General features: G+C 37.4%; 1 protein-coding gene and 1 long non-coding RNA gene across 6 annotated transcripts in view; one reads left to right on the top strand and one right to left on the bottom strand.

Moving 5' to 3' along the window:
• The window catches only part of GSK3B (glycogen synthase kinase 3 beta), a 207997-nt gene that overhangs the window by 93270 nt on the left and 92683 nt on the right, over positions 1–22044 (bottom strand). For all 5 annotated transcript variants that reach the window (XR_006335270.1, XM_043874209.1, XM_043874211.1 and 2 more), the window contains exon 3: positions 3478–3561. Coding sequence is in view for 4 of the 5 variants with exons in the window: in XM_043874209.1 (XP_043730144.1) it covers positions 3478–3561 (84 nt within the window). In the remaining variant the exon portion in view is untranslated. The remainder of the gene's footprint in view (positions 1–3477; positions 3562–22044) is intronic.
• Positions 2799–21282, top strand: LOC122675436. Its single transcript, XR_006335272.1, has 3 exons — positions 2799–2809; positions 11180–11184; positions 21182–21282. It is a non-coding gene; the product is annotated as an uncharacterized LOC122675436 (long non-coding RNA).

The raw sequence follows: 22044 nt of genomic DNA, 5'->3' as shown, positions 1-22044 counted from the left end.
TAAACTGTCTCTCATACAAAAAGAGGGAGAGTCTTATTTAAGGAAGATAGCTTTAATTACTCCATAATCAAACTATGATGAACCACAGGTAAAACAATTTTATATAAGAAATATTTTTTATGAAATATTTTTTATAAATAATTTTATGAGAAATATTTTTTAAAGAAAACTATTACTTGATTTAAATAAAATCTAAGTCTCTTGTAAAAACAAAAACTGGTTTCCATACTCCTGCAGGATCCCAGGCTTCTACAAACATGAGCTGCAACTCAGAGAAGGCAGTCAGTTGTTCTCATACCCCAGTTTCAATCAGGAACAGCTTTGCTTTTTATCTGTTCTACCTGTAGAACAGAGGTTTTTCATAAATTTCATTTAGGAAGGAAAGGTTTCTACTGCTGAATATTGACACTAAGAAACATTATTCTCTAAGATACTTGGAATTCACAAAAGTATTATAAACCCAGAGTTTCAAAACATTGAAAAAATGTTCCTCTCTGATCAAGGAGAAAATACTATTTATTCTGAACTAAATCAGAGTCAATAAAATCTATTGGGTAACTTGGAGTATAATAACTGACTACATGATGCTCCAATTACTAAATACTAATAATTCCAACCAGAAGACTATGACTGAGACTAATCTGGTCACATCGCTAGTCCCTGTCCTGACTTAATTCCTCCTTCTAGTTACATTGGCTACTCTTTTCCACAACTATAGGCTAAAAGTATATTATGTTTAACTCCCAAAGACAGCTTTTAAAATGGCAGGGTGGCACAAAGTGAGAAGGTCACCAAGATGGCTATTCCTATAACCATTCAGTCAAACTGTGGTCAATGGAAATATCTGTCAAACATTATAGCCATCCTACCTGAACTTTACCCAGAGCTGGAAAGTGCTTATGGACAAAAATTATGATAAGGCCTTTGGGTAGCTTAACTATATTCTCAAAATAAAAATAACAATAGGGGACGAGTTAAGATTATTATGTAATACAAAAACTCAGTGGAATATTATATAACCAATAACTAAAAATATTATGAGGCAACAAGGAAAAGCTTTTGAGATTCAGAAGTAATCAACAGAGAGACACCAACAGACACCAGAGTTAAAAAGGGAAAATACATTTGAGGGGTTGCCAGACAGGTAAGTCTTTGGGTGTTACCACAAAAGGTTTGTTCGAAAGATTTGTTCTTCCCTTTCTGCTCTTTATATTTGTAAGAATTAAATGAGTTAGTATTTGTAAAGCACTAAAAACATGTCAGTGCCTGACATATAGGGAAAGCAATATATATATATATAAGAATTATATATATATAATTCTTTTCAATTATGGTTTATTAACAGGATATTGAATGTAGTTCCCTGAGCTATACAATAGGACCTTGCTGATTATTCAGGGAAAGCTATATAAATTAAGCAATCAAAAGATGTTCAAGGGGTTTCATAGGGAGGCCTGTGCAAATGAATCCCCACGCAATTCAGTGGTTCATGGAACAAATAATCCTGACCTTTATTTATTTTCCTCTATGGGGTATTATAATGTCTAGCATCTAATAACAAAACCCATAGGGATGCAAAATTCCATTATAATAGTGCTGTGAACATAATAGATGCTCCATAATTTTATTTGGGAAAGGGCAGGAAAAAGAAATGACATATCAAAACAGATAAGATCAAAGACATAACAGGCAGCTTGTAGGTTAAAAAAAAAGGTAGCATGAACCAAGTAAAGGGCTTAGGAAATAAAAGAGCTCAAATACTTATGAGGGCTTATAGTCCCTAAGATAAGCAAATGTATCATTTAAACTTAGGGAAAAAAAATTCAGAAAACACCTAAGAAATGAGAGTCACTAAAGGGTCAATTTGCTAATTATGGTTGTTAAAACCTTAGCTATGACACACACACACACACACACACACACACACGCAACAATTACATATCTGTAGGTATGTACATCACAATCCTGGCTTAATACACAGGTACTTTCCCATATTACAGGCTCTGTCATGGAAAAAAAAAAGAATTTCTAAGGAAATAATCTAAATAAAATTCAATGGAAAATGACTAAATGGTACACTAGGAAATATGCGAAGTAAAAAAGAACTGGCTAGAAATCAAGAAGTATTATGGATCTAAGGAATTTGGGAAGTATATGCACGGTATGTGGGCTTCCCTGGTAGCTCAGACAGTAGAGAATCTGCCTACAATGCAGGAGACCTGGGCTGGATTCCTGGAAGATCCTCTGGGGAAGGGAATAGCTACCCACTCCAGTATTCTTGCCTGGAGAATTCCATGGACAGAGGAGCCTGATGGGCTACAGTCCATAGAGTCTCAAACGACTGAGTGACTCAAACACACATGCACACACACACACGGAAGGGTCCAAAATATAAAATGAACTTATTCAAAGTGATGTTAATTTAGCCAAAGAGTTTAAGTGCTTATTACTCGTCCTCCCTCTTCACCCATACCAGTGAAGGAAGAATGTAAAGAAAAGACTGAATCTGGAAAGAAGGAACAGTGAATAGACAGAAAGAAAAAGACCACGGTAAAACTGAAGAAAATGATTTTCTATGCTTCCAACTCCAGTGAGTGTAAGGTATTAGTCACTGTATCTTTCAAAGAGAAAATCCAAGGGTAAGAGGCTAAGGGGAATTCAAAGCAGGAGATCTTTCTTTATTCTTTGCTTTTACAGAATTAAATGTGATAATAAATAGTGATCACTTACAAGAAGCTCTGTAATATTACATCTTTTCCAACTTTTTAATGTAATCTATCCCTAGAATAGGTTAAACTTGCTTCCTAATGTTTAAGTCTCATTCTGGTCCAAAGTCCTCCCACTTCCCATTCCCCTCCAATACTTCCAACTGACATCATTTCCAAATCATCACTTCCATCACTTCCAACATGACAATACTTCCAAATTGACATCATTTTCCTCCCTCCAATAAACACGTTAACTATCACAGGCTCCGGGAGCCTACAAGAAACATAAAAGTTTTTGAAATATAGAACTTTAGAACTAAAGAAGAAAATTCTTAAAAATTAGTCCCCTCCATCATTTCATTAGGGTTTTCCCTGGTGGCTCAGTGGTAAAGAATCCATCTGCCAATGCAGGAGACACGGGCTCGACGCCTGAGTCTGGAAGATCCCCTGGAGAAGAATCACTCCAGCACTCTTGCCTGGGAAATCCCACGGACAGAGGAGTTGACAGGCTACAGTCCATGGGGTCACAAAAGAGTCAGACACAACTTAATGAAATGATATCGTTGTTTAATCAAGTCACTAACATTTTCCTGATATAACTAATGATATTCAATAATTATATTGTGAAGTTAGAAACACTAGGACATGTGTTTTGGAATTCTTCCATTCAATAAACAAAGCTGTCTTGATGGGAGGACGGGATACAAACTTTTTCTAGAAGAATATCAAGCCCATCACAATATTCAGTAAACACGTTCTAAAGACCTACCTTTTCACCACTTGAGTAGAAGAAATAACGCAATCGGACTATGTTACAGTGATCTAGCTTTCTCATGATCTGGAGCTCTCGGTTCTGAAAAGGAAACACATGAAAATATTTTTAAGGGCTACCTGCACATATTGACTAAGATGCTTCTGAAATAACATTAAGCACTTCAAAGAGCAGGCTACAGATATGTTACTAAAAAGTAACATCCATATGTTACTAAAAGGTATCACCAGTCTGACCATTGTTCTACAGTAAGATAAATACAGAAATCGAAAATAAGTGTTCAGAAACTTTTACTGCAATTTGAAAGAACAATTTTACATCCATGAATCTTACAGTTAAAAGTAGGGCCTATATTTTCCTAAGTTTCACTTTTCTCATAATTCATTTTTATTGTATTGTATAAAAATACAAGTCTTCAATAAACTGAAAAATTTTAAAACTGGTACCTCACTACAAATAGCTTGAGAAGGACTGGTTTATGTATGCAAGAGATATTTGAAATGAGTTATTATTACTATAATTTTTTTCAACTATAATAATAATCAACTTCTCACCAAGCAAATGAATATGGGTGCAAAGAAAACTCTCACATGCTCTGTTTTCCAAATGCAGTGAAAAATCTGAGTTAGCCCTATTTAGAAGTGCTCAGTTGCTAGAGTTAAAATATGATATACTAGAAGGTGTACAGTCCTGAAAATTTATAGATCACACAAATAATTTTTCCTTAGGGGAGTTTCAAAGTTATGCTTCAAGAAAATAAAACATTAAACAATATGACAACTTCCCAACACTGCAATATAAATTTTTCAGTAATAAATCTGAGGAGTACATATTAATATATACATACAAATAAAGAAGTTAAATTCCAAGAATATACTTAACTGTCAGAAATTCAGTTAATAAAGTCCAAAATATCTATTAACATAGAAAAAGAATACCAAAATACTTGCTAAATGGACAGAAATATAAAATTTCTGTTAAAAATGACTTAGAAGAGCTATAATCATAAAGTACATACCTGGGAATTTGGAAGGTAAATGCTACTATGTTCAGAAAACAAGACCAAAATTAAGGGGTTGGGATGTTTTATGGACAAAAGGCCTAATAAGCAGAACTGTCTTAGAGCAGAGTGGGCTCCAGTTCTTAGAAGATGACAGCACAAATAAACAAACATTCCTCTTCCCCAGAAATTTTCAATAAACTCCATGATGGTTCTAGCATGCTCTCTAAAAGGAAAGAGGGAACTTAAGATGACTCTCCTTCTGACTCTTTAAACCGAGTACAAGAGCTGGGCTTATGTATACAGTGATATTTAAAATCCTTTTCATAAAATATCAATCTTTCATTCCATTACTTGTTAAGTTTATAGCTGAAGCAATAAACAGGAAACTCAAGACAGTACAGTATACTCACTTTAACAAGGATGATACCTAGTATCAGACTCTGAGTTCTATTACAGACGACACAGAAAATTTTACAAATTTCAAAACTGTCCATTTTTTATTCCAAATTGAAGCTGTTTTTTGAAGTATGTCTATACTCTGTCAATTCACATCTAGGTAGCTAGTTTTGTGGGAGAACTGCTAGTAAGTTAAGACTCCTCTCAGATATTAAGATTTTTTTTTTTAACATCGACGGCTATATTAAAATAAGCTATTTTTCTAGACCCATTAACCAAGGTAACAGAGAAGTATTAAATTTCCATGTAACTTATGGAAATTTATGGAATTTATGTAAAGACTATGCACATAGGGCTTCTCCGGCGGCTAAGCAGTAAACAATCTGCCTGCAATGTAGGAGATGTGGGTTCCATCCCCGGGTTGGGAAGATCCCCTGGTGGAGGGCACAGCACAGCAACCCAATAGAGTATTTTTGCCTGGAGAATCCCATGGATGGAGAAGCCTGGTGGGCTACAGTCCAAAGGGTTGCAGGTAATTAGACACGACTGAAGTGACTGAGTGTGTACACAGATACTACGCATATGATCTTTTATTAAAAAGAATATAAGTGAAGAAAGTATATGGACTCAAATATTTATCTACCCTTACTTCCTGTTCATATTCTACTATTTTTGAAAGGAGGCTTAAATTTTCTCATTTTAAAATTCTCTAAAAGATCCAAACGATAAATTTCACAGAGCAATTTTTAAAGTATTAATCAAGCCAACATTAGACAAAGCTTATGCCTGAGATACATTTAATATACAACTATCCCAAGCCTAACTTTTTACTGAGTCATTCTTTGTTAGTGCATGAATGACATACTAATTCTACAGAAAAAAAAGTTGTTATTCTACAAATATAGTGTACCTCTTCTGTGCCAAGCATCATTTGCAATATTAAGGATATGGCAATGAATACGAATAACAAAGTTCTTAACCTCATGAAACTTTCAACCTATGGAAGACAGTTCAGTTCACTTCAGTCGCTCAGTTGTGTCCAACTCTTTGCGACCCCATGGACTGCAGCACACCAGGCCTCCCTGTCTATCATCAACTCCTGTAGTTTACTCAAACTCATGTCCATTGAGTTGGTGATGCCATCCAATCATCTCATCCTCTGTCATCCCCTTCTCCTCCTGCCTTCAATCTTTCCCAGCATTAGGGTCTTTTCAAATGAGTCAGTTCTTTGCATCAGGTGGACAAAGTATTGGAGTTTTCAGCTTCAGCATCAGTCCTTCCAATGAATATTCAGGACTGATTTCCTTTAGGATGGACTGGTTGGCTCTTCTTGCAGTCCAAGAGACTCTCACAAGTCTTCTCCAACACCACAGTTCAAAAGCATCAATTCTCCGGCACTCAGCTTTCTTTATAGTCCAACTCTCACATCCATACATGACTACTGGAAAAACCATGGCTTTGAACAGATGGACCTTTGCTGGCAAAGTAATGTCTCTGCTTTTTAATATGCTGTCTAGGTTGGTCATAGCTTTTCTTTCAAGGAGCAAGCGTCTTTTAATTTCAAGGCTTCAGTCACCATCTGAGGTGATTTTGGAGCCCAAAAAAATAAAGTCTCTTACTGTTTCCACTGTTTCCCCATCTATTTGCCATGAGGTGATGGGACCAGAGGCCAGAGAGGAATAAACAATATATTTTCAGATCATAATAGAAAGAAGGGGCTATTATTTTAGATAGGGAAGTCAGAGCAGATCTCACAAAGAAAGTTAAGATCTAAGGACCAATCTGAATCCTATGAGGATGAGAACCATGTGAGGCTAAGCGGGGAAAGCACTACAGTTACAGAGAACTTCAAATACAAATGCCCAGAGGTGGGCTTGAAAGTGAAAGTTGTTTAGTCGTGTCCGACTCTCTGCGACCCCTGGACTATAAAGTCCATGGAATTTTCTAGGCCAGAATACTGGAGTGGGTAGCCTTTCCCTTCTCCAGGGGCTCTTCCCAACCCAGGTATTGAACCTAAGTCTCCTGCATTGCAGGCAGATTCTTTACCAGCTGAGCCACAAAGGAAGACCAGAAGAGGACTTGGCATATTCAAAAACAGCTAGAAGAATAATGTGATTGCATCACTGAGTAAAGGAAAAGGCAGGAAACAAGTACAGAGAGACAGGCAGGAGGGTATGTCATATTAACTCTGATGAAACTGAATTCTAAACTAAATGAAAGGAAAGCCAAGGAGGCCAAGCAAATGATATAATCTGATTTACCTTTTTAAATGATCATTTTAAAACTAAAAATAAATGTGGGGGAGGAGGTGAATCACAAGTTGTTTTTTGTTTGAACATGGATCAAGATTTCTGTTTGAAATCCTAATATCAGACATCCAAGTAAAAATACTGAGGCTCAAGGTAGAAGTCTGGGCTGGAAATCTGTGTCTAGGAGATATTTGTATAAAGGGGACTCAAAGCACGAGGACCTAATAACATCACCTAGGGAAGAAGTTTAGACAAATACACACACACACACACACACACACACACACTCATATTATCTGTATCTCTCTACCAACCTATCTATCCATCTATCCAGCCATCCATAGGTATGAAAAGGAGTATATCAAGTGGAGCAATCGATAAAGTAGGATAAAAAACAAGAGAGGTTACCTTACAGGCCAAGTGAAGTAAGTTTTCAGAAAAAGGCACTGACCGTTTATAGCAAAAGCTGCTGAATAAGAAATTAAGATGAAAACATAGGACAAATGAATATGGCAAATGAAGGATGTTAGTGACTCTTACAAGTGTGATTTCAGTGGTGATAAAAGTCTGACTAGAGTGAATTACACTGGGATTGGGAGGGAGACACAGGGAAATAATTAAAAAGTCAGAAGGTTCAAAAAGAAATGAGATTTTCAGCTCTGGCAGAATGAACAGATCAGCAAATTCGCTCCCCAAAACACATATAAAAAGAACTGTACTGTAGATAACAATCATTTCAGGGCTCTGGAAACCAACCAAAAGCAACAACAAATCAAGAAGCGTTTATTCAAGAAACATAGCTAAGATATTAGAGTTAAGACAGTGGGGGCCAGTGACCGTCTTGCTAGCGACCTCCCCTCTCAATCACCTCTCAGCTCAGCCACAGCTCTGCTACCCTAAGAATGCAACACCAGGTGGGGAAAATGACAGAGTGGCAGAATATTAAGAAATACAAAGGGAGATCTTGGAAATGAAAGAGGCTAAATAAACTCTCTACATACCCCCATGCTGATTTACAGGCTGTGCACACATGGGAGACCCAAGAGGGCCCTGGAGAAAAGTAAAGCTGAGGCTGATGTAAAAAGTGCCTGCATTTCAAATGTATTTCCCAACCCATGAACAGAATCATCTAAGAAATGATGGAAGCTTTATAAATTCAAAATATTTGAAAACAATTTCTAACCAGTAAGTGGCTGGCCACCTAGCAATGCAGACAGAGAGTCCAATCCTAAGAAATCAGGCTAAAAAATGAAAACTTGAATAAACATTTAATACAGAATTCAGCAGTTTCAAACTGGCAGAAAAAGAGCCTAGATCAGATCCAGGTAAATTGAAAAAAAGGAAAAGAAAGAAAACTCCCAAAAAAACAAGTTTCAGGAGGATAAAAAAAAAAGTTAACAGAACCCAGAGTTCTACAATATATTATCTAAAACTTTTCACTGTCTAAAAAAATTGTGAGATGTGCAAACAATAGACCTACACTCAGGTTAATAAAGAAAAGGAGCCAACAGAAATTGACTCTGGGTGGACACAGCCATTGGATTTAGCAGACAAGAATAAACAACTGCTATTATGTTCAAAGAATGTTAAGCTTCTCAACACTTGCCTTGACAGTGAGTTTTTAGATTTGACACCAAAAGCAAAGGCAACAAAAACAAAAGCAAGCAAGTGGGACTACCTCAAATTTAAAAAACCTCTGCAGAGCAAAGGAAATCATCAATAAAATGAAAAGACAACCTATGGAATGGGACAAAACATTTGCAAATCATGTATTAGATAAGGGGTTAATATCCAAAATATAAAGAACTCATACAACTTATTGATAGGTGTGGTCCCGTTGCCATTTACTTTGTTGTTTTGGGTTCACGTTTATACAACCTTTCTGTATTTCCTGTCTAGAGAAGATCCTTTAGCATTTGTTGAAGAGCTGGTTTGGTGGTGCTGAATTCTCTCAGCTTTTGCTTATCTGTAAAGCTTTTGAATTCTCCTTCATATCTGAATGAGATCCTTGCTGGATACAGTAATCTAGGTTGTAGGTTATTCTCTTTCATTACTTTCAGGACGTCCTGCCATTCCCTTCTGGCCTGGAGGGTTTCTATTGATAGATCAGCTGTTATCCTTATGGGAATCCCTTTGTGTGTTATTTGTTGTTTTTCCCTTGCTGCTTTTAATATTTGTTCTTTGTGTTTGATCTTTGTTAATTTGATTAATATGTGTCTTGGGGTGTTTCACCTTGGGTTTATCCTGTTTGGGACTCTCTGGGTTTCTTGGATTTGGGTGGCTATTTCCTTCCCCATTTTAGGGAAGTTTTCAGCTATTATCTCCTCGAGTATTTTCTCATGGCCTTTCTTTCTGTCTTCTTCTTCTGGAACTCCTATGATTCGAATGTTGGGGCGTTTCACAGTGTCCCAGAGGTCCCTGAGGTTGTCCTCATTTCTTTTGATCCTTTTTTCTTTTCTCCTCTCTGCTTCATTTATTTCCACCATTTTATCTTCTACCTCACTTATCCTATCTTCTGCCTCCGTTATTCTACTCTTGGTTCCCTCCAAAGTGTTTTTGATCTCATTCATTGCATTATTCATTTTTAATTGACTCTTTTTTATTTCTTCTAGGTCTTTATTAAACAGTTCTTGAATCTTTTCAATCTTTGTCTCCAGGCTATTTATCTGTAACTCCATTTTGTTTTCAAGATTTTGGATCATTTTTATTATCATTATTCTAAATTCTTTTTCAGGTAGATTCCCTATCTCCTCCTCTTTTGTTTGACTTGGTGGGCATTTTTCATGTTCCTTTACCTGTTGGGTATTTCTTTGCCTTTTCATCTTGTTTAGATTGCTGTATCTGGAGTGGGCTTTCTGTATTCTGGAGGTCTGTGGTTCCTTTTTATTGTGGAGGATTAACCCAGTGGGTGGGGTTAGACGATTGGCTTGTCAAGATTTCCTGGTTAGGGGAGCTTGCGTCAGTGTCTTGGTGCGTGGAACTTGATTTCTTCTCTTTGGAGAGCAATGGAGTGCCCAGTAATGAGTTTTGAGATGGGTCTATGTGTTAGGTGTGTCCTTGGGCAGCCTGTATGTTGATGTTCAGGGCTATGTTCCTGCGTTGCTGGAGAATTTGCGTGGTATGTCTTGCTCTAAAACTTATTGGCTCTTGGGTGGTGGTTGGTTTCAGTGTAGGTATGGAGGCTTTTGGACGGTCACTTATTACTTAAAGTTCCATGTAGTCAGGAGTTTTCTGGTGTTCTCAGGTTTTGGGCTTAAGTCTCCTGCCTCTGGATTTCAGTTTTCTTCTTCCTGTAGTCTCAGGACTTCTCCAACTATACAGCCCTGATAAGAAAACTTCTAGGTTAATGGCGAAAAGATTCTCCCCCGTTAGGGACACCCAGAGAGGTTCACAGAGTTACATGAAGAAAAGGAGAGGGAGGAGGGAGATAGAGATGAACAGGAGGAGAAAAAGGGGGACTCAAGAGGAGAGAGACAGATCTACGCAGCTGTCTGTTCCCAGAGTGTTCTCCGTAGACCAGTCACCTACAAGGATTCACAGAATTGGATTGGGAAGAGAAGGGGAAAGGAGGAAATAGAGGTGTTTTGAGGTAGAAAACAGAGAGTCAAGATTGGGAGAGAATAATCTTCGGTTTAAAAATAGGGCTTCTCTTCTTCTTTTTTTTTTTTTTTTTTGTAAGGTTATAGTGTATTGAAAATGAAAATTAAGGAGTAGTAGAGGAGTACTAGAGGACTTTAAAAGAAATAAGAGAAAAAGAAAAATAGAAAATAGAAGAGAAAAAGGAAAGAAAAAAAAGAAAAAAAAAGAAAGAAAAAGAAAAAAAAAAAGAAAAAAAAAATTTTTTTCCCCCCTAATTAAAAAATCGTAAAAGTCTGTGGAAATGAAAGTTAAGGAGTAATGGGGGAGTAATAGGGGATTTTAAAGGAAAATAAAAGAGAAGAAAGAATAAAGAAAAAAAAGAAAAAAAGAAAAAAAATTTAAAAAATTTAAAAAAAAAAAGAGAAAAAAGTAAAATTATATCTAGGAGTTTCTCTGGAGCTGTTGCGGTCAGTGTGGGTTCGGCTCAGTTTCAGATAGCTCCTCGTTCCAGCTTACGCTTCTCGATATCTACAGGCCCCTCCGGTGTAGTCAGCATTTCCTCCTTTCGAAGACAATGGGCTGCTTTTCTGGGCGCCTGAGGACCTCAGCTAGCGATCCGAAGTTGTTTTGCGAAGTTTGCTCTGCGTTCAGTTATTCTTTTGATGAATTTGTAGGAGAGAAAGTGGTCTCCCCGTCCTACTCCTCCGCCATCTTGGCTCCTCCCTCAAGAACTCATACAACTTAATATAAAAACCTTCAAATAATCTAATTTAAAAATGGGTAAAGGACTTGAACAGCTATTTTTCCAAAAAAGACATACAGATGGCCAACAAGTACATGAAAAGATGGCTTAACATCACTAATTATCAGGGAATGCAAATCAAAACCCCACCTGTTAGAATGGATATTATCAAAAAGGGGCAAGAAATAACCAATGCTGGTGAGAATGTACAGAAACAGAACCTTGGAAACCTATACTGGTGCAGCCTCTATAGAAAAATAACAGTAACTGGTGGGTGTACTATTGGTAGAAATGTACACTGACGCAACCACTATGGAAAACAGTATGGAAATTTCTCAAACTACTAAAAATAGAACTATCATAGGATCCAGCAATTCCATTTCTGGGTATATATCCAAAGAAAATGAAGTGACTAACTCACAGAGAGACCTGTATTCCCATGTGAACTGCAGTTATTATTTACAATAGCCAAGACATGGAAACAATCTAAGCGTCCATCAACAATTGAGTGGATGAAGAAAATACAGTGTGTGTGCGCGCACATATGTATGAGAGAGAGACACACACAGAGGATTATGCCCCAATGAGAAAGGATACCATGCCACTTGCAGCAACATGGATGGATTTTGAGGGCATCATGCTAAGTGAAATAAGTCATACAGAGAAAGACAAATATTGTATGATAACAATTAAATGTGGAATCTAAAAAAGCCCAACTCATATAAACAGACTAGAAAGGTGGCTACCAGAGGCTGGAGATTGGGAAAAAGGGGGAGGTGATCAAAGAATATAAACTTCAAATTATAACAGAAACAAGTTCTGAGAATTTCAAACACAGTATGATGACTATAGTTAATAATACTGTACTGTATATCTGAAAGTTGCTGAAACAGTAGACCTTAAATGTTCTTACTACAAAAAAGTAATAATAGTTACAAGCTGTGATATGTTAGCAGATGCTATGATGGTAATCATTTTGTAATACACAACTGCATGAAATAAAAATGTTGAACATTAAAGTTACACAATATTATACATCAATTATATCTCAATAAAGCTGAAAAAAATTAATATATACTAAATACATATGTTCAAAGAATTAAAGGAAATTGTATTTTAAAATTAAAGAAAAATACAATGACAACCTCAGGACAAGTAGAAAATTTCAGTAAAGAAATATTAACATTTAAAACCTGGAAATACTAGAGCTGAAAAGTGTAATAACAGAAGTAAAGGATTCACTATGGGCTCATGATCAGATTTAAGATGGCATTTTAAAATATCACACCCACCGAACAATCTAGAAATACGTATAAAGTTAATCAAAAAAAGACTTACCAAAAAATGTATACAGGCAATATCATCAAAGAGGAAAAATAAAAGAAAATATGTTTGAAGAAGTAATTGCTGATAAGTTACCAAATTCGATGAAAAGCACTAATCTACTGAACCATAAAGCTTAATGAACTCCCAACAGGATAAATACAAAAAGATTCACGCTGAGGAACACCCCTTTTGAACTGAAACCACAAAGGAAAAATAATGAAAGCAATAACAAAAAAATGATTCGTCATACACATGGGGAAAACAATATAATTAACAGCAGACTAATCATCAGCTCAACAGAGGAAAAAAGCCGTAAAATTTAAAAAATTCAGAATGCAGAAAGAAAAAAAAAATCTGTCAACCAAGAATGCTATATACAGAAAAATTACTCTTCAAATAGGAAAAGATTTTTTCTTTTTAAAAAGACACCAGAAGGTATTTCAAATACACAAAAACAAACAGGACCACTAGAAATGGTAAATATAAATGGGAAAATAGAAAAGATCATATGTTTTCTCATTTCATCAAAGACACAAACTGTATAACACAATTATGATAACTGTGTTATTAGGCTTATAACAGAAACATGACAATAATAGCAGGAAGGAGAGAGGAGAAAATGAAGCTATATTGGAAAAAAAGCTGCTATATTACACTGGAATTAAGTCAGTAACTAACCTGAAGCAGACTGTAACACATTGAAATGTACATTGTAATTTCTAAAGCAGCCACTAAGAAAATAATTATTTTAATATTAAAAATCAACACTGGACCTAAAATGGTACACTAAAAAATGTGTTCAACACAAAAGGAGGCAATAAATGAGAATGGAGGAACAGGAACGACGTGAGAGGACTTCCCTGGTGGTGCAGTGGGTAAGAATCTCCCTGCCATGCAGGGAGAAGCCACTGCAACACGAAGCCCTTGCACAAAGAGTAGTCCTGCTTGCTGCAACCAGAGAAAGTCCACCCAGAGCAACAAAGACCCAGCACAGCCAAACATAAATAAATGAATAATTAAAAAAAAAAAATGAGAGATACAGAAAACAAAAAGCAACATGACAGGGGCAATTTCAATCAAATGAAAAACTATATAAAATATGATTAAGCATATAATCAAAGGCAGGCTGTCAGACTAGATAAAAAGAAGCAAGCTCCAACTATATTCTTTTGGTAACAGGCATGCTTTATATTCAGATTCAAAGACAACAGCTTGAGCATAAAAATATGGGAAAAAAATATACCATGCAAACAGCAACAAATGAGATCTGGAATGGCAATGTTATAAGGAGACAGTAATTTTTAAGAGAGCTAGAAATATTCCCATTTCTTACAAGATAAAGCCTAAATCACTTCATAATCCAATCCCTCTTTATCAACTCAATCTTTTCCTCCATTCAAGGCCAATGTGGTAACTAGACCCTACTTCTCACTCTTTGAATGTATCATTTCATTCCCAATTCTAAGCCACTCATCATACTTAGCGTGACTGGAATGTCTCTACCCTCCCTCCCTCCTACACACATTCTACCCATCCTTTAAGTTACTATTAAACTCCCATCTCTTTCACAAGGCCATCTCCAGCTGCCCCCACTCACACTAATCTTTTCCAACATCTAAATTACTTAGCACCTAAGAATTATTTTGGTATTTATTATATATACTCTCTTGGCTTTGTTTTACTTTACAACTATAGTTCATTACTATTATACAACATACTGCTTTTCAAAAAGTAGCTTATGAAAATCAGATATTATATGATTGGAAACACACACACAACTTGCCCAACCAGCTTACTCTAAGTGCCTGTAGAGCAAAATATGAATTTTGTCTCTATTAATACATCACCCACCGGGCTCTCAAAGCCTGGCCAAATTCACCTTATTTTCTAGACAGTGGAGCAGCTAGGGCTTCGTCTCTCACCTCTTTTCAGCTATCTCAATTACCTCTTCCAGTGTCAGGGCTTCAAGGCTGATGACTCCCAATGTTGTACTGCCAGAGCAGATCATCTCTCCTGTGTACTCCAAAATCTTTGAGCCAACTGCCTACTTGACAACTCCTCTAATGCACATCTTAATGTGACCCAGCATAAGCAGTATCCCTCATCTTCCTTAAACCCGTTCAACCCACAGGCTTCAGGTCTTGGTATTGACAACTCTACCGTTCCAGCTGTGCAGGCCAAAAATTCTGAAGTCTTGATTCCTCTTTCTCTCTGACCTCACCTTCAATCTGTAAAGAAATACTGTTGACTTCACCTACAAAATATATTCAAGATCACAACAATTGTATTCTGAAGCATTTAACAGAAACGGAAATTTATGTTTACACAAAAACTCTGCGGCTGAATGTTCACAGTTTTATTCAATAGCTACCAGATGTCTTTCAATAGGTGAATGGATAAACAAATTACGGTAAATCCATACGATGGAATACCAGTTAGTAATTAAAAAAAAGAGAACTAACCATTGACACATGCAACAGCTTTGGTGAATCTACAGAGAATTATGCTGAGCAAATAAAGCCAATCTCAAAAGGTTACATACTGTATATGGTTTCATTTATACAGCACTCTTGAAATAACATTAAAGAAATGGGGAATGGGTCACTGATTGTTGCAAGGGGTTAAACTGGAGGTTAGGAGTGGAGAGATGGTGGGAGAGAAATGAGTATGGTTACAAAAGGGCAAAGAAGGGTGCTTGGTGGAACTGTTCCATATCTTGACGTCGGTAGTAAATACACAAACCTACACATATAATAAAATTAGGTAGAATTAAATACACACACACACACACACACACACACAAAGTAGTATAAGAAAACATGGAGACTGTGAAAAGACTGGTGGATCACACTAATGTCAATAATCCTGGTTGATACTGCACTATAGTTTTGCAAGATGTTATCAACTGAGGAAAACTGGGGGGAAAGTACAGTATTAGTAATAATTCTATGGTTATCTACAACTATCTCAATATAAAAACTATGTGTGTATGTGTATGAATGTAAGTGTACCTCCAGGATTTGATCATTTCTCAACACCTCCCTAGTGCAAGTCTATTGGAGTCTTTGGCTTAAATTACTAAATAACTTCCTAAATGGTCTTTCAACTTCCTGTTACTTTCCATATGCTCAACAAAGTAGGCAGAGGATCTTATATTCTAAAATGTAAGGCAGGAGATTTCCCTGGTGGTCTAGTGGTTTATCTTTTTTCAAAAAAATTTTTTTTCTTTTATTTTTACTAGTTGGAGGCTAATTACTTTACAATATTGTAGTGGGTTTTGTCATACATTGACATGGATCAACCATGGATTTACATGTATTCCCCATCCCGATCCCCCCTCCCACCTCCCTCTCCACCCAATTCCTCTGGGTCTTCCCAGTGCACCAGGCCCAAGCACTTGTCTCATGCATCCAGCCTGGGCTGGTGATTGTTTCACCATAGATAATATACATGTTTCGATGCTGTTCTCTCGAAACATCCCACCCTCGCCTTCTCCCACAGAGTCCAAAAGTCTGTTCTGTACATCTGTGTCTCTTTTTCTGTTTTGCATATAGGGTTGTCGTTACCATCTTTCTAAATTCCATATATATGTATTAGTATACTGTAATATTCTTTATCTTTCTGGCTTACTTCACTCTGTATAATGGGCTCCAGTTTCATCCATCTCATTAGAACTGATTCAAATGAATTCTTTTTAATGGCTGAGTAATATTCCATGGTGTATATGTACCACAGCTTCCTTATCCATTCGTCTGCTGATGGGCATCTAGGTTGCTTCCATGTCCTGGCTATTATAAACAGTGCTGCGATGAACATTGGGGTGCACGTGTCTCTTTCTGATCTGGTTTCCTCAGTGTGTATGCCCAGAAGTGGGATTGCTGGGTCATATGGCAGTTCTATTTCCAGTTTTTTAAGAAATCTCCACACTGTTCTCCATAGTGGCTGTACTAGTTTGCATTCCCACCAACAGTGTAAGAGGGTTCCCTTTTCTCCACACCCTCTCCAGCATTTATTGCTTGTAGACTTTTGGATAGCAGCCATCCTGACTGGCGTGTAATGGTACCTCATTGTGGTTTTGATTTGCATTTCTCTGATAATGAGTGATGTTGAGCATCTTTTCATGTGTTTGTTAGCCATCTGTATGTCTTCTTTGGAGAAATGTCTGTTTAGTTCTTTGGCCCATTTTTTGATTGGGTCATTTATTTTTCTGGAATTGAGCTGCAGGAGTTGCTTGTATATTTTTGAGATTAATCCTTTGTCTGTTGTCAGAATGGCTATACTACCCAAAGCAATCTATAGATTCAATGCAATCCCTATCAAGCTACCAACAGTATTTTTCACAGAACTAGAACAAATAATTTCACAATTTGTATGGAAATACAAAAAACCTCGAATAGCCAAAGTAATCTTGAGCAAGAAGAATGGAACTGGAGGAATCAACCTGCCTGACTTCAGACTATACTACAAAGTCACAGTCATCAAGACAGTATGGTACTGGTACAAAGACAGAAATATAGATCAAAGAGAATAGAAAGCCCAGAGATAAATCCACGAACCTATGGACACCTTATCTTCCACAAAGGAGGCAAGGATATACAATGGAAAAAAGACAACCTCTTTAACAAGTGGTGCTGGTAAAGCTGGTCAACCACTTGTAAAAGAATGAAACTAGAACACTTTCTAACACCATACACAAAAATAAACTCAAAATGGATTAAAGATCTAAATGTAAGACCAGAAACGATAAAACTCCCAGAGGAGAACATAGGCAAAACACTCTCCGACATAAATCTCAGCAGGATCCTCTATGACCCACCTCCCAGAATGTCGGAAATAAAAGCAAAACTAAACAAATGGGACCTAATGAAACTTAAAAGCTTTTGCACAACAAAGGAAACTATAAGCAAGGTGAAAAGACAGCCCTCAGATTGGGAGAAAATAATAGCAAACGAAGCAACAGACAATGATCTAGTGGTTTAGAACCTGCTTGCCAGTGCAGAGCACACGAGTTCGATTCCTGACCCGGAAATATTACACATGCAATGAGGCAACTAAGCCCAAGTACCAGAATCCATGAGCTCTAGCTACTGAAGCCTGCATGCCTAGAGCCTGTGCTCTGCAATGAGAAACCACCAAAATGTGAAGCCCACGCACTGCAATTAGAGAGTATCCCCTGCTCACCACATCTACAGAAAGCCAGAGCACAGCAACAAAGACACAGTGCAGCCAAAAATAAAAATAAACTGATTTGAAAAAAGATCTAAGTCAGATTGTGGTATCTCTCTAATTAAAAGCTCCAGTAGCTCCCCACTCTGAAGACAGCGAAAGCCAAAAATCCTTACTATGGCTGACAAGGCTCCTACCAATTGCACCCTCCCCCCCACAATCCTCACTCAGGGACCTCACTACTTGATGCTCCCTCACTTCCCACCTACCATACCAACTGTCTCCCTGTTCCTCACCTACTTCAGAAACCCTGTCAGTTTTTGTATTTGCTATTCCCTCCATCTGGAACCACCTTCTCCTTAGTATCTAAATGTCTAGTCCCTTTCACAGACTTCACTGTTTCCTCAAATGCCACATTGTTACACCTTAAGTACTCCTTCTTAACATTCCTTCTCTTTCCTCTTTGCTTTTCCTCCTCTCCAGAGCAACAAGTCATTGAAAATATTATATCTATGTCAGATATTTATTCATTTTTGTCCACCTCTTCCCATTAATAGATTTTTGTTTTATCCAATGCTGTCTTATCCCCCAAGACTAGAACAAGACCCAAGTCAGAAGAAATACTCAATAATCAACTGTTGAATGATTTAAACTGGTAACATAAAATAATACCTCTATTGACAAAAATGATACATCACAATGATGCACTTCATTTTAAGAAATTTCATGGCCAGTCAAAATAATGAAGGAGGAACTACAAAGATGAGTAAATTCTCAAATTATGAACCCCTCAACCCCTCACAACACAAAGACTCCGTTCCAATTCAGAAGAATAAAGCTGTGATATCTACATTCTTTAAAATCACTCACCAACTTAACATTCAAGACAAGACATAGTAAAGGGCTCTATACTCAAACGGCAATGATGTAGGCCTGAAAATAACCCCCTTTGGTCAGGCTCTAGCCCATGAAAATATATATACATATTCCTTCATTGACATATACTCTTAAGTATGTCAATGAAAGAATATACTATGTGTCAAGGAAAGAAATATTCTTAAGAGTATATGTCAACAAAAGAACTCAGGAAGCTACAATTACCTTAATAAAGTCTTGCAAGATGCACTGATATCCATGGAATTCTCCGGGCAAGAATGCTGGAGTGGCCAAAGAAGACATACAGATGGCTAACAAACACATGAAAAGATGCTCAACATCACTCATTATCAGAGAAATGCAAATCAAAACCACAATGAGGTACCATTACACGCCAGTCAGGATGGCTGCTATCCAAAAGTCTACAAGCAATAAATGCTGGAGAGGGTGTGGAGAAAAGGGAACCCTCTTACACTGTTGGTGGGAATGCAAACTAGTACAGCCACTATGGAGAACAGTGTGGAGATTTCTTAAAAAACTGGAAATAGAACTGCCATATGACCCAGCAATCCCACTTCTGGGCATACACACTGAGGAAACCAGATCTGAATGAGACACGTGCACCCCAATGTTCATCGCAGCACTGTTTATAATAGCCAGGACATGGAAGCAACCTAGATGCCCATCAGCAGACGAATGGATAAGGAAGCTGTGGTACATATACACCATGGAATATTACTCAGCCATTAAAAAGAATTCATTTGAATCAGTTCTAATGAGATGGATGAAACTGGAGCCCATTATACAGAGTGAAGTAAGCCAGAAAGATAAAGAACATTACAGCATACTAACACATATATATGGAATTTAGAAAGATGGTAACGACAACCCTATATGCAAAACAGAAAAAGAGACACAGATGTACAGAACAGACTTTTGGACTCTGTGGGAGAAGGTGAGGGTGGGATATTTCGAAAGAACAGCATGTATATTATCTATGGTGAAACAGATCACCAGCCCAGGTGGGATGCATGAGACAAGTGCTCGGGCCTGGTGCACTGGGAAGACCCAGAGGAATTGGGTGGAGAGGGAGGTGGGAGGGGGGATCGGGATGGGGAATACGTGTAACTCTATGGCTGATTCATATCAATGTATGACAAAACCCACTGAAAAAATAAATAAATAAATAAAAATAGTTCTGGCCAAAAAAAAAAAAAAAGAATGCTGGAGTGGGTTGCCATGCCCTCCCTCCAGGGCTCTTCTTGACCCAGGGATTGAACACTGGTCTCTTGCAATGCAGGCAGACTCTTTTCACTGTCTGAGCCAGCAGGGAAGGATGAGGTTAGAACTGGTTATTTCCCTTCCCCTACTTGGAAGTCTAGAGAAGAGCAGAGTTGGGCATTTCTTTTCCTCCCAGTTCAGTTAGCTCTGAAAGGGTTTTTTGTTTGTTTGTTTGTTTGTTTTAAGTGAGGTCTTAAGAAGAAGAGAATGCTCTAGGTCCATTTAAAAATTACTACTTTTTTTCTACATCCTGCTTCCAGCAGGTATTTTGTAGCTCTTCACTGTGAGAACCTGGTAGGTCTCTCAGAGGTAAAACTGAGAAAAGTGTGGTGGTGGCAAAGTACATCTCTGTGACCTTGGGTTAGGCAAAGATTCTTAGATATAACACCAGAGCGCACACACACACAAAGAAAAATTAGATAAATTGGGTTTCATCAAAATGAAAAACACATGTGCTTCAAGGTTGTGCTATCAAGAAAGTTGAAAGACAACCTATGAACTGAAGAAAACATTTGTAAATTATATACCCGTAAGGGGTCAGTATCCAGAATTAAGAACTCTATTCAACAATGAAGAGATAAATAAATCTGTTTTTAAATAAGCAAAGGAAGGATTTCTGGTCTCCAGTATGGCACAGAAGCTTGGAAGTTGTCCCTCCCATCTTCACAAGAGCTGAACAAACTAAAAACCAAAGCTCTTCTTAATTCCATCAAAGAATTGATGTCACAAGGCAAGCTGCTTCCCTAAAAGCTGCAAACAGGTAGAGACACAGAATCACAGCTTGCTGGAGAAGCCCAGGAGCAGAAATTGCCTGTGGAACCACTCCAGCCCAGGAAAACTTAAACTGTACCTGACGGAGGTGCAAGTGCGAACAAAACTCAGAGTTTAAAACCCCAGTGGGTAGACCACATTTCCTCAGTTTTATCTCCAGGACGCCTAGACAGTGTATTAAACAGCAAAGATATCACTGTGCTGACAAAGGTCCATACAGTCAAAGCCATGGTTTTTCTAGCAGTCATGTATGGATGAGAGTTGGACCATAAAAACGCTGAGCGTCAAAGAACTGATGCCTTCAATCCACAGTGCTAGAGGAGGCTCTTGAGGGTCCCATGGAATGCAAGGAGATCAAACCTGTCAATCCTAAAGGAAATCAACCTTGAATATTCATTGGAAGGACTGATGCTAAAGCTCCAATATTTTTGGTCACCTGATGCAAAGAGTCGACTCATTGGAAAAGACCTTGATGCTGGGAAAGACTGAAGGCAAAAGGAGAAGAGGGTGGCAGAGGATGAGATGGTTAAATAGCATGACCGACTCAGTGAACATGAATTTGAGCAAACTCCAGAAGACAGTGAAGATGAGGGAAGCCTGGTATGCTGGAGCCCACGGAGTCACAAAGAGTTGGTCACGACTTAACAACTGAACAACAGCAATATGATAGCAGAGAAATATGATGAAGAGAAATACACGTCTCAGACTTTATTTAAGGAGAGTTTTCTAAGGAAACCCAAAGACTAAAGGAGAAACAAAAGAAAAAGACACCAGAAAAAATTTTAACTTCTGACACCTATAGCTATAGTAAACAACAATAATAAATCTAACTCTGGCCAGATAAACACAAAATCTCATGCTAAAGGTCTATTTACTTAAGTGACTTTTATTCAGTATATCATGTTCAGTTTTCATTATAACATTACAAAGAATATAAAAGACAAAAATCAGTGTGACTACATGGAGAGTAGGCATTAGAACCAAACACAACAGAGATTTGGGAATTATCAGACTAAGAATTTAAAAGAAGTATAATTATTATGCTAAGGGCTTTAATTTAAAAAGTAGATAATACACAAGAACAGGTGGGTAACGTACACAGAGAAATTTAGAAACCCTAAGGAAGATTCAAAAGAAATAAAAAAGGATGTAACAGAAATTAACAATGCCTTTGA

The sequence above is a fragment of the Cervus elaphus genome, chromosome 19 (assembly GCF_910594005.1).
Source record: "Cervus elaphus chromosome 19, mCerEla1.1, whole genome shotgun sequence".
In the NCBI taxonomy this organism is placed as follows: Eukaryota; Metazoa; Chordata; class Mammalia; order Artiodactyla; family Cervidae; genus Cervus; species Cervus elaphus.
The sequence above is the reverse complement of the archived record's forward strand: the minus strand, read 5'-3'. Positions and strand labels throughout refer to the sequence as shown.